Source organism: Stegodyphus dumicola, chromosome X1 (assembly GCF_044657685.1).
Source record: "Stegodyphus dumicola isolate Sdum_Otavi_A_Nest chromosome X1, ASM4465768v1".
Taxonomy (NCBI): domain Eukaryota; kingdom Metazoa; phylum Arthropoda; class Arachnida; order Araneae; family Eresidae; genus Stegodyphus; species Stegodyphus dumicola.
In genome coordinates, this window is record NC_140780.1 from 42,147,957 (window position 1) to 42,166,388 (window position 18,432).

The 18,432-nt window shown below is 33.1% G+C and overlaps 1 protein-coding gene across 15 annotated transcripts in view; it reads left to right on the top strand.

The window, feature by feature from the left end:
- Positions 1-18,432, top strand: part of LOC118199398 (fat-like cadherin-related tumor suppressor homolog) — a 1,041,672-nt gene that overhangs the window by 923,462 nt on the left and 99,778 nt on the right. For all 15 annotated transcript variants that reach the window (XM_085808597.1, XM_085808606.1, XM_085808602.1 and 12 more), the window contains 4 exons: positions 3,083-3,144; positions 8,207-8,362; positions 13,059-13,211; positions 15,834-16,050. In XM_085808597.1, the coding sequence (XP_085664723.1) occupies positions 3,083-3,144; positions 8,207-8,362; positions 13,059-13,211; positions 15,834-16,050 (588 nt within the window). The remainder of the gene's footprint in view (positions 1-3,082; positions 3,145-8,206; positions 8,363-13,058; positions 13,212-15,833; positions 16,051-18,432) is intronic.

Genomic DNA, 18,432 nt, shown 5'->3' on the forward strand with positions numbered 1-18,432 from the left:
CTTGTAGAGACATTAGGGTTTTTTGAAGCAAGAGACATGAAAAATGGGCAATGCCCTCGCCGGGACTCGAACCTCTCGAATACGCGCCGAGTGTGCTACCGTTACACCACGAAGGCGTGCTAAGAAGGCGGGGAGAAATACCTTATAATCTTTTCAGGAGTTACCGTGTATGTTGTGTGATTTTGAGAACGATAAGCAACCTGAGTAAAAATATAAAAAGCAATATTTTTACATTAATTAAGACTGCACTGATGAATAAATAATTGGATTTAGATAATCAAAGTAGCCTACTTGGACTTTTCAAACCCTGAATAAGCAGCGGAATAATGACATGTATTGTGATCTGATATTCCTCCCTTTTTTTATGTAAATAAGTGCATTCTTTTAAAATGCATGGGAAACTGCCCAAAAATTAATTAATTTAATGAATTATGTCTTCATTTAAAACCATTCCTATTTTTACACAAAATATTTGTTCGATCTTTAGTGTTTTTTTATATGTTGAAGGTATGGAAAGCATATCAAAATAAACGCAAACTGCTCTCGATATTGCATAGCACGTTTATTTTTACAGTCGGATCTTGTGTCTTGTTCCTGAGAAGAATAAATTTAATTAAAATCGCTTTCCCAAACGACTGATAGTTTACTGCTTCAGTTTCTCGGTGTGTAATGGGCTATTCGAGCTCAACGACTTCACGCTCTTCTCGGTTGCAGATGATTATTTCCAGAATGACGTTATTTGAAAAGTAATTTCCTGCAAAACTGCCTCACTTCTAATGGCTTATGTAAATCATGCTTTAATTGACCGATTCTTGACAACCTAGTCCATCGAAAATCTTCTTTAAAGCCTTTTTTAAACTGATTTGTCCGTCTGTCTTCATCTAAGACCGTAAAGATCCTTGTTTCTACAGAAATGACACGGATCGTATGTCAGACGTTTGTCATTAACCGTTCTAAAGAATAGTGTTCATTTCCATAACTTTCGGAACCTGACAAAATATTTTAACAAATGTTGAGAAAATGTTAAAGGTTCTGCGAGAGTAGCTAATATTTCATACCATGCCTAGCCAATGGCTTTACTTGAGTATAGTTGATAGATTTTAGAAAGTGTCAAAAATTTTACTAAATTATCTTCGAAATTTTAGTTGCGCTGTAAAAATGTACTATTTTTATCTCAGCATTTTTATCCTTGTAAATAGAATGTGTGAGATTTGTTAATTAACCCTTAAACACCTAAGTTAACGTCACACTTCCGCTGTAGCGCCGTATCAGAGACCGATGGTGTAAATTATATGCAAACAGAATTTTTCATATAAGTTTTACAATTTATTTATTGCTTACCTATGCTGCGAAATACTAATAACTTAAAATCGCGTTAGTTTTTTATAATAGTAGGCGATAAATATTTCTATTAGAACAAAGTTTTTGGCAAGTGCGACAATGTCGCAATCTATGAGGACGCAGTGCGGCAATTAAAGTTGAAAAATGAAAAATTTGTTTCGTTTATTTTTACTAATTATTTATTTACAGTTAATTAATCAGTTTCATATAAATATATATTTGAATAAAGATTAAATTTTTGTGGGAGGCTTTTTTTTTAATTTAATATTTTTTTAATTCTTTTTGAATGGCAATGTAAACCTATTTCGGGAATAATTTTCTTCCATTATTTACATTACTAAAAGCCATGTAGATAAAAGGGATGAATACTGTTAGTTTCATATGGTCTCTATTCCTAGCGGGTGTATGTGTGTGATTATGGAAAAGCCTCGAACGCTATCTGCCTAAGGGGAGGGATGCCTTCGCGGAGGACTTTCTAAGGAAACTGGCTCGTATACACGTTACACATGGGGAAAACCACGAAAACGCCCATGCAGCCAGCCCATTCGCGGGATTCGAACCTCGGACCGAACTACCACTGTTCAACGACTTTACCGCTCGGCCGCTGGTGGGCCCTATTCCTAGTGGGATGGGTTGTGCAACTGAGAGCTTGGAGATTTCCTATTACTAGAATAATTCGAAATAATTTTCTTCTGTTTAGCCCCATAGAAGCCCATGTCCCCTGGAATGCTTATTGACAATCATTACCTACTTTAGAAACTTTTCCGTATTTTTCTTTCTTGAAAATAATCTTTCTTGAAATCCGGCCGTGCGGTATTATGTAACTCAGCAGTCGACGGATTTATAGCTGTCTTGAAGAAAATGAAGACTTTTATCTTCTTCCTTTATCAGGTTCAATGTTTCTTCTAACCTTCTTCGGAAACATACAATGACCTGACTAGGAACAGAGAGCTTACTAAAGCTATGTTCACTAATTGTAGTAAGTAGACAGGATACAGACGAAGGGTATACAAAACCCTTTATTTTTCTTTATATACAATGACTTCCGTACTTCGGAATACAATGACCCTCCACTCGGGGTCTAACGTAAAAGATATCAAAATAAAACTAAACTCTAATTTAACTTTAGAATAATACACGTGGAAGATTGGCCTTATAATAACAGGAAGCGTATGTAGCACAGAGACTGTGAACACTACAATACGTTTAATTTATTAAGAGGATTAAAACCTCTGGCCTGGAAGGCAAATAGCAACTGCGTAACTTCTAAGGTAAGCGGCCTGCTTCGAACTCACTGCTTCCTCTCTTTCGCTCGGCAAAAAGGCCACACTTAAATACTTGGCGTTCGCCAGACAAACTTTGCATAAAATCCTTAACGCTTATAATTCTGGCCGGAAGTAGAAAATAAGAAGTGATAGTAAAGATTTAAAATAAAATAAACGTTAGTAAAACTTAAGATCCTTACACCTTTTTTACAAATTTGTTGTTTAATTTTTCCCTAAATCATTTCAATTATCTTCACTTGATGTATATTTACGTGGTTCAAACTTCTGTCATAAAATTTGTAAATGTCATCCTGTTTTAAATTTTAAAATTAGTACTTATCATCATCACTTCAAGAAAAACACATAACGCATCTTTTCTTTTGACATCATTTCTAAATATATTGCAGTTATGTGTGTATATTGTGTGTTTTAATTTACATAATCCGAAGCTACCTAATAAACTATTTTTCTTTTAGGTTTAATTACTACTACATCCCGTCTTTTAGACAGAGAAACACAAGCGGAGCATGTCTTGGAGGTATTCGAGAATTCTTATTTTTATACTTATATTAATTCGCTAATTATAAGATTAATTAATGTACATTTTTAGTTTCAGTATGAAAACATTAACTAAAAAATACTTTCGTTAGTTCAAATAGATTTCGTATTTCTTTCGGTTTCACTTCTTTCAGTTCAAACCGATTTCAGTTTTCTTTCGGATATGAAACCGTAACAGAAATATGTCCGAACTGTAACGGAATATGTCTTTCAAAGCTCAGTAAAACTTTATGTATTTTGATGCTTGTAGTTGACAACTCTTCTTTTCTTTTGTGATTTTTTAAATATTGCATCTAAGTTTTGTTGTGAAAGATATAGCTAAAATTAACATAATATCGTCAAGTAGTTTTGCATATTCGTGACAACTGTTATTATTAGTTAAAGCTATCAAGCTATTTTTCGAATCGTCTTTAATCTGCAAACTTTTCTCGATAAACGTTTTGAAAACGTCCGGATATAAATTAAACTCAGTAATCTAAACACGCTTAATTCAGGGGTCAAATGTAAATTTCATTTATCGCATTAATGTTACATATTAATTTAAGTCTGCTTAGATACGACGTATCTTCTATCAAATTAAAAATATTAGGAGAAAAATAACTGAAGACGTATTGTCTCAAATGGCCGAAAATAGAATTTAGTGCAATTATTGGGTATGGCCTATAATTAATGGTCATTTATCCGTCTTATCACCGAGGACATTGCATAAGAGGTATTACAGGATACAACTGATTTAACGTGCTCTAGAAAGGAAAGGTTTTGTTCAAGTTTTGATGGAGAACACCTCGAGGAACGGATTCGAGGATTTCCTACCCCTTTTCCCTTACACAGATCTTTCGAGAGTACATTCGGCTCGTCAGTATTTTAAGAGTCCTCATGATGTGCAGACTCTGTGCACTTAAAAGCATCCAAGAAACATTTCTCCGGAAATCGAACCCAGGTCTAGCGATACGGCAGCCAACATCACTAGCCACTATACTTACCAGAGCGGCTTGAAGAGGTTTATTTAATAAAACAGTGAAAGTATTAATTATAAAATTTTTACACTAGAGAGAAAAATGACTAGTTATCCAATTTTAAAACTAAAGAAGGCAAGATTTAATTAGACAACTTTTAAACTATAGCAGAACTAATTCTGTAATATTTACAAGTACAGGTAGAAGCTAGGCCAGCAACTCTATACTATCATTGGTGATTAAGGTGTTGCTGAACTTAGTTAACTGTGGAGCTTCCGCCGTTATTTTGAGGGCGAACACCCCGGGGATGCGGCCCAAGCACCTCGTACCCCTCCTCCTCTACCCGCAACCTCTCGAGAGTACTTTCGGCTCGCGACGTATTTTGAGTGCTGCCTTGCTGCACAGACAGCATGCGCTTACAAATATCCATACCTTCTCCGGGATTCGAGCCGGGCCCATCCGCACAGTAGTCAGCGTCATTAACCACTGTACCGGTTGGGCCACCTGTAATTTTGGCAGTAGAAAATAAAAGAAATAACTGCAGAATTTTTCTAGTTGCATGTCTTTTTACCCTAAGAGCAAAGGGGAAAAATAAAATAGTATAGCCGATAGGATTTAACGTTGCAAGTAGGCCCGAAAAGAGAACGCGTTTTTTGTTTCCAATTACAATCACGCTTTTTTCTGTTACATGTTACCTAAAGCGACTCGATGTATAAAGGGTAATTGAAATTTTTTGAGATTTGTATTTGTAATGCTGTGTACATGCATTTAGATAGCCTTGATCTTCAATATATCGTCACAACTATCGAAATTACATAATAATCTTTGTTGCGACGGATGAGGAAGACGACTTTTTGACTGTGCAACAGAGGTGTCATTGAATTTCGTATTAAACTTGAGGTCATAACGAAACACTTGAAATATTGCAATATGCGTTGGTGATACTGTATATTCCGGTCTAAAACTATACTATTTTAAACTACATTTAAAAATTTTTAGGTATATTCGCCATGTAACGCCCACCCGTTTCTTTACGAAGAAACCTGAAAGATACATGTGCGATGATTTTGTTTTTTGAAGTCATTCATTCGAAACTTTTCCCCAGACTTTGAACAATGGCATACTGAATTGACAAACGATAAGAGGAACAATGGTTGTGCGGGAGAAATGCTTGAGGAAGTAAATAATTCTGCAAAGAGATGTTGTATTCAATGCAGGTGTGCGTAAGAATGTTAGTCTAGGGTCTCGAGAAAAAGTGGACATAATTTGGAGTACGAATGCACCTCCGACCCGAATGAATTCGCGGAATTAGGAGCCAGATGTTTTTTTCTTTCTTTAGTGATTTGAAACCTTGATTTTGAAATGAACATCGAAGGCTTTAGTAAATCGGATTTGTGTTAGTTGAAATGCAGTTGATCTAGTCTTGCTTCTAGTAGTAAATATGACTCGGGCTAAACAAAACAAACACAGTTCTGGTACACAGTAGTTAATATGCCAAAGTATAAACGTGCTTTGCGTAAAAGGAGCAACTAAATGGCTATCCTAAAAGAAAGCTTGTGAACTGGGTCCTAGAAAATCGCCAGAATAGAATACGTTAATTATAACAAGAAATAGCGTGTTCTATTTCTCTTAAAGTGGGCAAAAAAAAAAACCATGCAAATGAATAAAGCATCTTTGAGTTGGTGTAGTCAATTTATAGCACGGAATAATTTAGTTCTAGAAAAAAAAAAAGGTTTCGCAAAGGCTTCCCAAAGATTTGGACAACAAATTAATAAGTTTCCAGAAGTATATTATTGATATATGAGGCAAAATAATTATTTACTGTTAGATATTTGAAATAGGGATGAAACTCCAGTAATGTTTGATATGATAGAAAATAAAACAATTGATATGAAAGGAACAAAAATGGTTCACATAAAAACAAGAGGTCACGAAAAATCTCACCTCACCGTAGTACCTTCTTGTTTAGCGGCCGGTATAAAATAAAAATCCATGATCATTATTAAAAATAATGCAATTTTCCAAATGATGTTTTTATTCATGTTCACAAGAATGTAAGAATGAATGAAAACAGTGTGAAATTGTGGATAAGAAATATTTGGCAAAGCGTCCTGTTGCATTAAAGAATCCAAAAAGTCTTTTAGCTTGGGACATGTTCAGATCCCATCTAACGGATAATACGATGAAATTGTTGAATAAGTGGAGTAAAGTCATGGCAGTTATACCAGGTGGATTAATGCCATCAGTTCAGCCTTTAGATATGTGTATCAATAAACCGTTCAAAGAAAATTTAAAACAGTGGAATGAAGGTGAGAAAAAGATTTGCAAAAGGCGGCTAAATGCATCATGCCAGTCTAGAAGTAGCGGATAATAACAGCACGGCATGAAATTAAATCCTGCATAATTCAAAAGTCATTTGGAAAATGTAAACAATCTAGATGGAACGGAAGATGATTATTTATTTAATAATCAGAGTATAATGGTGAAAATGAACCAAAATTTGTTGATGTGCCTGAAGATATAACGGAAGGCGAATATGACGAACTTTTTATGTTATCCGATATTGAAAATTTGAAATTTCAAAATGCATGTCATTTCTTTTAAATCAACAACATTCAGGTAAGTGTAAAAATCTAATTTTTGTATGCTCATCTTTTCTTTATTTTAAATCTATCATTTTTACATTCAGCGCATAACGCGCACCCGTAAATTCAATGTTACTTTTTGTATTAAAAGTGCACGCTATTCGCCGGAATATACAGTAAACATTTTTACATTCAGCGCATAACGCGCACCCGTAAATTCAGTGTTACTTTTTGTATTAAAAGTGCACGCTATTCGCCGGAATATATAGTAAACATTTTTACATTCAGCGCATAACGCGCACCCGTAAATTCAATGTTACTTTTTGTATTAAAAGTGCACGTTATTCGCCGGAATATACAGTAAACATTTTTACATTCAGCGCATAACGCGCACCCGTAAATTCAATGTTACTTTTTGTATTAAAAGTGCACGTTATTCGCCGGAATATACAGTAAACATTTTTACATTCAGCGCATAACGCGCACCCGTAAATTCAATGTTACTTTTTGTATTAAAAGTGCACGCTATTCGCCGGAATATACAGTAAACATTTTTACATTCAAGCGCATAACGCGCACCCGTAAATTCAATGTTACTTTTTGTATTAAAAGTGCACGCTATTCGCCGAAATATACAGTAAACATTGTGCCTTGTGGTAGAGGCATTTTGCCTATTTCAGTGGTAGAGACGAATTAAGGTGGTAATACGCGAGTGATCTACGAAGTACGTTCTAGTAGGTTATTCATTGCGATTACTAATGTCGACATTGCACCCTCGTGAACCCGTAACTATTACATAAACAACATGAAAATCATTTGCCTGGAGCCACGAAGATGAAAATTCCAGATTTGCTCAAGGAACTGTTACTTTGTTTTAGGATAATGCTTAACTGCATGTTGCTGCAATGTGGCTTTTGTAATAATGCTTAAAATCGATCTGTCAACAGTAATAGAATGGTCCTAGGGACATGTGATTTCTGGACGTTCTCATTATCGAAAAGGTAATTGCATGGGAAGATTCTTTTCAGTTGTTGAAGTAAAAAACGCTGCGCCTACAGTGCTAAAGAGAATGACACAAATAAATGCATTTCATGTTTTTGAATTGCTTATAAAGCACTGTGAAAAGTGTAATTCAGTGGGAAGGATTCAAGTGTGAAAGGAAAGAATACAGTACTGTCATTTGATTCCGCATAAGAGAATCAGCCTTAAAACCTCTCATTCAGCCTGTATATTAAAGTAATGGCCGTGAAAAAGACGGAAACTTGTTTAACAACATATATGAGTCTTCAATAATCGTTGGTTTTAGTGTATTTATTTTGGAGTTTCTTTTGATATGAAATTAGTCTTATAATTGTACATTGGAGAAAAAGTATGAATGGGATTTCGAAAATGTCATTCATTTTTCTATGCTGCTGTTTTATTTTATATTAAATCGTTGTGTATTATGGCAATTTTACCTTTGATATTTCACTTGCGAAATTATTTTTTTTTGCTGTCCTAGATTACTGTTACTGACAACGGAGATCCTCCACTCTCTTCAACAACTCGAATTGTAGTTAATGTGCTGGATGTCAATGATCATGCACCTACATTTTTCCAGAGACTTCAGAGATGCTACATTCCACAGATGTCTAAACAAGGACCAACTCTTTGTCAGGTATGCTATATTACTATTATTAATAATACTATTATTCCAAGGCACATTATCTTTTTATATACCAGTCGCAGGAATTTCTATGGATCAAGCTGAACACCGTCTGAGACTTGATAAAATCAAATAATCCGTAATGCGATAACTGGGATTTTTTTATTGTCCTAAAATTTATTATTAAGTTAAAAACGTGGGGAAAAGAAATGTTATAAAGTTTTTCAGGATAAAAAGCAATGTACTTAGTCAAGATAAATGTACAAAAAGTTTTAGTTACTTAAATTTAGGAACCAGCATTTTTTAATATCAAATACGATTTTTTGAATTAGATTTATAAAGGAAATTCAATAAAATATTCTCTGTAGGCGTTAAGATGAATTATTTATGAGTTGCAGCTTAAATAAAGTTAGAAAAGGTAGTTTTAGCCGTACAAATTGAATGAGAGTATCGCTTCTGGATCAGTTTGATGTTTTTAAGGCATTCGGTGCTCCTTTGTTAAAACATAACAATAATCGAAGAGATTTATATTATTCAAATCGCTGATATGAGTTCTGCCATGATTGTTAACGGAAAATATAATTTATCCTGTTTTGCTGCAAAATACATTCACAAGATGCATTGCGTTATAGTTTTGCATATTTTAGCTTTTATTATCCCCGCCTTATCAATCTGAGCGTTAAATTTTGAATAGGTGTTTTCAGGGTGTTTCCATTCATTTTCGTCTTCGTTAAGATGTTTATAAAGCTCTTTGGAAAGTTGTGGATGAGAATAAGATAATATCTGCGGTTTCTACAAACAAGAAATAATAAAAATAAAATCATTTATGTCATACATATTTCTTCCTTTCAGTTACTTCTATTTCTTCCTCTCATTAGGAATAAACATAAAAAAGCACCTAATGTCTGCACGGCGAAGTCACAAAGGTTATTTATTTCGATCTGATTGAAATGCGTACATATCTAATCATTCATTTTCCAATGTATTTTTCATGTATGATATATACCAGTTTTATAATTCTAATTTATACACTCAGTTAAATAATAAAGCATAGAAGAAAGTGAATTATCCATTGTTTAATCTTAAATGTTAAAATATATTGATATTTTTATAATACTCCGTGATAAATTAATTATTAAAATCTAATTGTATTAATGAAGAAATCAAAGACAGTTGCTTAGTGTGAAATGCAAACATTAAACGGTCTGACTTTACAAAAATTAATGTAAAGTGTATTATTTGTTGTAAATCAGAGTATTTATAAACGTATTTTAATTATTAATTTTTTACTTCTCTGGTTTATATATTAATGTGTATGTGCGTGTATTCCCCCAGTTGTTATTATTTAGTAATTTTCATTTCTCTGGGTTTAAATGTTTCACCTTTCCAATGGCCTGGAAAGAAATAATGTTAAAAAATAATGATTTCATTGTCCAGCCCAATACCCAAAATGTAGTACGTAACTTCTATACGTAACTTACTATACGTAACAGCGTACGTAAGTATGTAAATGTAACATACTTAAATTTACATACTTATGTAACAGCGTTCTATACGTAACAGCGTACGTAAGTATGTAAATGTATTAGTAGTATGTAAGTTCTATTGTTGCTCGGTTGTATTAAGAGCCGACTAGAAAAAGCTTTATTACACACTTTGCTTAATATTTTTATTTATGTAAAATAAAAAGTTGATGTAGAGTAATAGTTCATAAATAATGACCTCATACTTTTACCTTGGAAAGACTGGTGCTGAATATGATGTGCGAACTTGCTAATGTCATCGAGAAATGTCTGTTGTTTGTCCTAGATTGTTGTAACTTTTACGGTTTGCTTTGATTATAAAATTTGAATCACGGAAGGCCCCCCCTCCTTTTTTTCTTCTTTCCTTTTATAGCTTAGGAAAACGATGTTAGTGTACAACCTACTATGTCATAATCTGAAGTTAGAATTTTTTATTTTTCTTCTTACATAACAGTTTTCAGGATAAGTAGTAAATTTTCGTTCCATTATTACTTTATAGCTATCTGTAGAACGCGACAAAGAAGCAACCTTACTTTTTGGCATAGACTTTGAAAAACTAATTGGCAGCTTTTTGACTGAATGTATAAATATCCTCAAAATCGAAGGTTATAAACATAACTGCATTTATCACTGATCAAAACCACACCTTAGTTTAAATTGCACCAATAATTCAGCTTCGTTGTTTCCATATCTGTTAATATTTAAAAAGTGAATAAAAATATATTCTACTTCATTGAATGTAAAATAAACTGCATGAAGATTCTTCATAGGAATGGCATGCATTTTATTAGAACTTTTTAACGATGTGTTATCTTGGAAATTATTCGGTTTGAAAATAATCTTTCCAGATTATGTTCTCGTAACTAAAGTTCTCTCGTGTTGCTATAGCCAAAAGAAATACTTTAAGGCAAACAGACAAAAGAATTAACTGGCTGTGTTCCATAGATTTTAAACTTATGTTCTCGAAACGGAAATTTACACAACATCAGCTACTGCCATTGTATTCTTAACGTTTTTCTAGAGTTAACATCTCATAAAATGTCTTTTAGAAAACGTTAGGAAAAAGTAGAAAATGTATCAGATAGTACTTTTTGTTTATGAATTTCAGCAGTGACCCTCAAATAAAAGCATTGCTATAACGCTGTTTTTAAAAAATAAGTACATTTTAAAGTATGAAATATTTACTAATAGTGCAAAAGTAAAGCCTACGAAGTACCATTTAATACTTCTTTTTAAACCTCAAACAAGAGCACTAAAATGATGGATTGACGTTAATCAGATCGCGAAAGTGTGTCAAAGAGCATATATTCTGCATAGTTTCTGCCAAGGTATGATTTTATAATATTGATAAAATTATTGATAAAATTTACATGTCTGAGAACAATATATATATATAATTTATTTCCTAAACCGTATTGATTAATTGATATTTATATTTTTATATATATATAAAGGTATAATAATCTTTAAGAACAAAACAGTTTCTAGCTAAATGCAATGCTACGGAAGTTCTTGCTGTTATAAATTTCTCACTCATTAACAGCGTAAAGGATTTTTTAAAAATTTAATAATTTTAACATAATTTAATCGGAAAAGGAAAATCTTTCAGCGTCCAGTAAAACAAGTAGAAAGAGAAGCACGATAAATTTGCATGTTTAGGAAAAGAATCGTTCTGGAGGACTTAACCATTTTCCAGTTTTTATATTTTATTTTATTTTTAAATATTCTTAGTCGAATATGCAGCACTGACCATTATTCCTAAACCTCTCCAAATTAATGTAATTAATTTTCATTGTGCTCAGATGTTTTGCTGTTTCTTAATATTACATATGAATAACTGAATGACTTTCACTAAAATCAATAAATCGAGTCAAGTTCTTCTGAATGTGCAGTGAGTTTTCAGAATCACTAGAATGTCAAATGAGGATATTGTGATTCTGATGATGTAATGAAATAAATATACGCATTCAGCATTTCTTGCTCTTTGAATTTATCTTCCTTTACTTATTTTTCTGTGTCTTTTTTATCAGTTTGACATAATATATATATCTAAACATTGTAACTGATATGTTGATTTTGATTTTATTTAATATATCCAGTTTTTAAAACACATTCGATTTAACTGATTTTCAACAATAATGGAAACAATTTACTCTTAGCAGTCCTTTAAATTGAGGGTTTACTTAGGTTCAATATATAAAAGGGAATTAAAATGCTTTTTATAATTTTTAATATTGCTAATCCAAAATTGAACATGATTGCAAATCCGTGCATTTATGACATGTATTAAAGGGTTCCTACTCGTACTACGTCCTGCATTACGGCAAAATATTTTTTTTTTTTAGCTCGTTCGAGCTGTCAGAATTGAAGCCATTGCATAAATCATGAGTTCTAAAGTTTCAGATATATCGGATTTCAGTTTTACTGTCATATAATCTTCGTGGCTGCTATCATTACTCTCATGCTTCAGAATTTTTATTTTGGAAGGTCTCTTCAATTTCTGTTATCAAAGCTGCTACTGTAAACAATTTCTTTTCTGTGTGGGGGAAAACATTATCATTTCTAGTGTGTGTGTGTTTATGGTAATATGAACAAAATATGTATTCCTCTCTGTATATCCATTTGTATGCGTGTGTGCTTTCCGTAGTGTTCTTAGTATTTTGTCTTTTTAATTCTCTTTTTCTCCCCTTTATTGTTTGTATATTTATTTATTTTGCTGCTTTGTTTAGGTGATGGCAAGTTTCAAATTTTCATCAATACCTCTAAAATATTACCTATTTAAACCAAACCTGTTGCCAAAGTTACTAATGTCAGTATTGCCGCATAAAATTATTATTAATTAGTGCTTCTTAATCTTGTAAAGTTTGGATAAGTAATTCTTTAGTAATAAGTGCATATTAAATAAATAAATAGTAAATAGTGCATATTACGCCTCTAATTTTTTTTAATAAATAATAGTAAATTCTAAATAAATTTTAGAATGAGTGTTTCTGCTCATAAAATATAGCAGTTTATTTCTAAGAATCATAATATAACGATTATTTTTCAGCGTCTGCATCAAAGAGAAGTATTTTTATAGCTCTAGTCCATGGATTTTGTCCATCATTCCTTAGCACGCATATTTAAAAAGTATTCTTTGCATTAATGCAATGATGTTTTTAATTATTTATCTTAATTATTTCTAGGTTCTAGCTTCCGACGAGGATTCAGGTCCCAACGGTGATATTTCATATGTGTTATCTGAAGGCTCAAGTGGTCATTTATTTCGCATCCATCCGAAGACGGGAGTAATATATAGCCAAGCTGCACTAAAAGGAGGACAGCAATATGAACTTCTGGTAAAAATGATTTCATATTATTAAAAAATCATTATATCATTTCTAAACTAATGAAAAAATATGTCGGTTTACTATGCATTTCATTTTTCACGTTAGGAAAGGTAAAACACTCACACGGGGCCAGGGGCGTAGCTAGAGGAGGGCAAGGGGGGACATCTGTTCCCGGGCGCAGAATCCAAGGGGCGCCAAACTGATGTTACGACATTTTAGAATTAAATGTTTTCCATCCTTGGCAAGCAGTACGGGGCGCGAAATCTTCAGTCGTCCCTGGGCGCTGAAAACCCTAGCTACGACTCTGCACGAGGCTAGATCTGCTGATCATGGTGTGGGGGAGGGAAAGAAGTTACATTTATTTCCCTGAATTAAAGGTCCTTTGCTTCCTTATACGCTGACGCACTATCATAATGCAAAACCAATCCTCCTTTTCCTATATTTAATTGCTTAGCTTTGAAACACTTGTACAAGTTAAATATTCATAAGCTGCTATTATAGTTCTTCAAGCTTGCTTGTTGCAACCTGTTGAGAATAAGCAAGAAATACTGCGATCATTTTTATACCAACACGTCAGGCTTGTCAGATTTAGTGGATGGCGCTGGCGCTTCATCTTGAGAGTATCATATCGCGATTTGGAATTTTGTTTCAAGTTCAAACAGGTAAATCCGTTCTTCATCCTCAATTAAGGTATCTCAACTATATCTCTTATTACTATGTTTGTATATGTTCGCTCAATAAGGTACGATAGTCTCAGAAAAATCGTTCCTAGAGCAAAAACTTATGACGGCCGTTCATAAGACCCGGAATGATCTTGATAATTTTGGAAATTTCTGTCATGGTCGATTCTTGGATTTTTTCTGATTGGAAATGCAGTGTTTTCAGCGTAAGTTGAAGTATTCCTAACTTGTTACGTTACTAGAACATACACTATAAGGGTCATCTTCTAAAGGTCGTTTACGATAATTTAATTCTTTATACTAGGTAAATACATGAAGGGGTTTTATCTGTGATTATCTTCGATAAGAAGATTTGATAACATTTGCTCAGCCTTCAGAAAAATCCCCCCCCCCCAAAAAAAAATAATTGCACTGCAAACATGCCTATTTATGCAACTAACTGCGAAAAGACGGTGACCTTCAATTAAGCCTGCAGAATACGAGAGATAATTTTGTGCTGCCATCTAGTGTCATCTAATGAAGATGCAAATTGTATCATGGAAAAAATATTTTAATACTATTTTCTATGTGAATCTAAAAATGTTTTCAATCATACATATTTTTTTTAAAGTTTTTTTGTACGTTAAAGTATTTATAATGCAACAAATTAGCCGTCGGAAACTTTCGAATAAGGATATTTGTAATGTTAACTGTAGACAAATTATTATTAATTTTAATGCGATTATGCTTCCTTCTACCGTCTGAAGTTATTACTTTCGATTTTTTGTTTGTTAATTGTGTAATGTTTATTGACCAAAAAATCTAATAATATACTTAAATTTAACTGTATGCAATTGTACGAGCAATAATGGGCACTTAAGTAAAAGTTATATTGCTCTAAAATTTAAAGATTTTTCTGAAAACTTCTTGAAAATTCTGGTTGTCAGTACCTAATATGCACATGGGAAAAAGATATTCGTGCAATCTTGAAGAGCCCCACACATTAAAGAATTTTAAATTCCGGATTTTTACAAAATTTTTACCATTTGATGCATAGCTTTTATGATAATTTAACATATCATTTCAAAAAGAATTCTAGGTTTATAACAAATTATGAACAAAAAGTTCAATTGCTGACTGTTCTGTGAAAAGATTGCATATTCTTTTAATTCGGTAACGAATAAGTCCTGAAACCTCTTAGTTTGCAGATAAGTGATACGACCATTGACCTACTAAAACCATTGACGACTTGAATTCCGTTTCCTCGCAATAGGTTGGATTACCTCATTTGTCATACCTCATATCACTAACAGAAATCTATTTTCTCAACACAATTCGTTCTGTCTGAATTCAAGGAATATTTGTAACAGGAATCTGTAATATATTACAGGAAACACATGAAAGAATGTTATTGTTTTAAAAGGCACAAATCAAGAGCAATTCAGTTTGCATAGATTTAATTAATTTTAGTTAAAGGTTTTGTTAATTAAATAAATTTAATTAATTTTACTTAATTAAACGCAAGGCTCATTATATTAAAATTAATTACATTTTGTAGAAGTTATAAAATAATATTTTTGGTGCTTCTAGTTTTAAAATGTAAAAAGTTCCGGATATAAATTATTTTGAAAAATCCTATTTTGTATTATTTACGAGAATTAATGCTCGGATTTCTTCTCTTGTTTTGTTTGCAAACCCTGAGAAACTGCAACTTATTGTTCTTTCAGATCTACATTTTGAAACTTTCTTTACTTTTTCTTATCTTACTTCTTTTTAATTTTAAATTTTCTAATAATAAAAATCTGTGGTTTCTTTTAAACTACTCATACATCTGATTGTTTACTGTTGCTTTTGAATGTATATTTTCTTTCAATAAGAAGTTTTGAGGTCGAGATTAAATAATTGTATGAAATAATTTATAATTCACTCTTCTTGTGTACTGTTTTTTACGTCCTTCCCCCCCCCCCCACAGGTTACGGCGTCTGATGGAGGGAAACCATCTCTAAGTTCTAATTCAAGAGTCATCTTAGAAGTTATATCCGTTCCTGGTAGCAGTAAAAGTCCTCCTGTGATACATCCAATGGAATCTCAAACATTAGTTGTTTCAGAGAGTGAGCATGTAGGAAATTTAGTAGCTATGGTCCAGGCTGAAGATCCAGATGGTGATACTATATGGTATTCTTTAGCAGGTAACGTTTGATATTTAATTAAAGTTTGATATATTGTGTATTGTGTTTTTATTTTCAGCATAGAGATACGAAAACTATAGTTTTGTAGTTGTGTGCTTCAAAATTTGCAGTGTAGATACTATACTATTTGGTTAAATTGTCAGGTTGGTACATCGTGAGATTTAATATACCTTAAAACGTAAAAATGAAGCAAGCAGGTCAATTTCGCACAGTTAAAACGAAGTCAAGTGTTTATTATGCTGCACACCCGCAACTAAAGTTCGTGGTATTATGATCTGACTGTGCATAAAAGTTATAATAGTGAACTTCACTGTTCAATCAAATTTAATGTTCCAGTAGCAGATTACTTCATTTCTCTTGACTATTGCCTTTGTTGAAACGATTTGCTTTAAAATGTTAGGAGGATTTAACAAATACTGCGTTTGAATGCAAGAGTATTGTGAGCGGAATTGGTTGAATTTTTAGGATAGTTTACCACCCTAAACTTTTCATGTGGGCTACAGAGACTAGTTTTTTTTTTTTTTTTTTTTTTTTTTTTTTTTTTTTTTTTAAAATTTTTTAGCCATTTAGTCAACTATTCAATCAGCAAGGAACAACAAACGAATCAACCAGGTATCCCACTCACTGCTGCGCATAAGTAGCAAATTTTAAATCTCCATAGTAAAATAGTTTTTTTTAGTCTTTTTTAATATAGTGATTGTATGGGACATATATGTCCGAACCCCCAGGAAAAAGCTAAGCTGAGCCATACGATGCTTCTGCGTATGAATGAAAAGCTCAGTGTATTTGCAAAAATGGGTTGTCACTTTCTCCCATATGCGTTGGTTTACTTCATGTTTTGGTAAGATTTTGCTGCAGTCGCTCATTTTTTAAATCTTACATGGTTTACGGACAGCCAAAAACCACGACAGAGAAAAAATTTAAGTCGGAGTGTTTGCAGTAAATAATGAAAAAATGCATGATAGCGTTAATATGGGAGTGGAAATCTTAGTAACTTTCCTCCCCCCTAATATGGTAATCGAACTAGAGGTCTAATTTTGGTAGATGGACTGTAGACAAGGCCGATTCTACGCATTTTGCCACTTGATGAGGGTTCTAAATTCTGCTGCCCGGTGCCTTCCTAAATTAAAAAAATTTCGCCGTTCTTAAATGTTATTTTTGTTAATTCGTTAAATTCTAAAATCAGCCCGCCCTGTTCAGCCGCATCGGATCTAGCCCCTACGTAACTGTAGCTGAGAATAACAGAATTTGAAGTCCTGAGCCCATTCTTCATAAAATGACGATGACATAATATCTTTATTCTTGTATTAGCTGGAATTTCTTTAGTTTGCAGAACATGTTAAAACACCGTTTATTCTTCATGTGTTTAATGGGTGATTTAATTTCTGTCTGTAAAATTCAGTTTCTCTGTAGCTGAAACAAACAAAAAACACCCCCAGAAATTGTCGCAAAATTCCGAAAATGCCTCCATACTTCTTTTATCATCCTATCTCTCTTAAAGTAAATCTTTTACTTTCGATGGCATATTGCTCTCTGCATTTCTTCCCTGGAGAATTTTCTGCTTTACATATAAAATACTCAAGATTGTTTGTATAATTTGTGTGCGTTATTGTATTCTTTATTATATTATATGCGTGTTATTTATTATATTATATGCGCTAAGTTATACAAATGCATTCCTTTCATCTCAGGCTTGTCTACCCTTGTGCTGCAACTGTCAACTGCAAAAGCATCATACTTTTTCACTCAAAATTCGACTAATATAATTAGCAGTAATATTTGCTATTTCATCTGATTTACCTTCCACAGCCAACAACGTAATCTGAAGTTCCAATTAGGCGCAAACTGCTCATTTATTTCATATGGCCGTTGTCTATCTGAAATTGGTAAAACACGTGAACGGTATCTGCCTAAGGCGAGGGATACCTTCGTGGAAGACTTTCTGAGGAAAACTTGCTCTTATTTGCGTTACGTATGGGGAAAATCACTGAAACGCACATGCAGCCACCCCTTTTGCCAGGATTCGAGCCCGGGTCGAACTCCAGATATTCAGCGATTTCATCCATTCTTCCACCTTGTGGGCACGTATCTAACCATCAATTTGTTTCTGCATATGGTCAGCTAGTTGCACAGTATGCTGGTATGCTTGTTTAAATTTTAAATGTAACATCTCACGTGCGAGATTTATGATAAAATTTCACTACTACAACAGAACCCGTGTTGTTGAACTATATATATGCTAAATAGAAGTCTGTATGGGTTGTTAGATTAAAATCTAACGCGCATAGCCCCATTAACTGTGGAGCAAAAAACTTACACCAATTTGGAAATCAGTACGTCGTAAGTTTCCCGACATGAGTAATTTATGTTAGAAATACCATC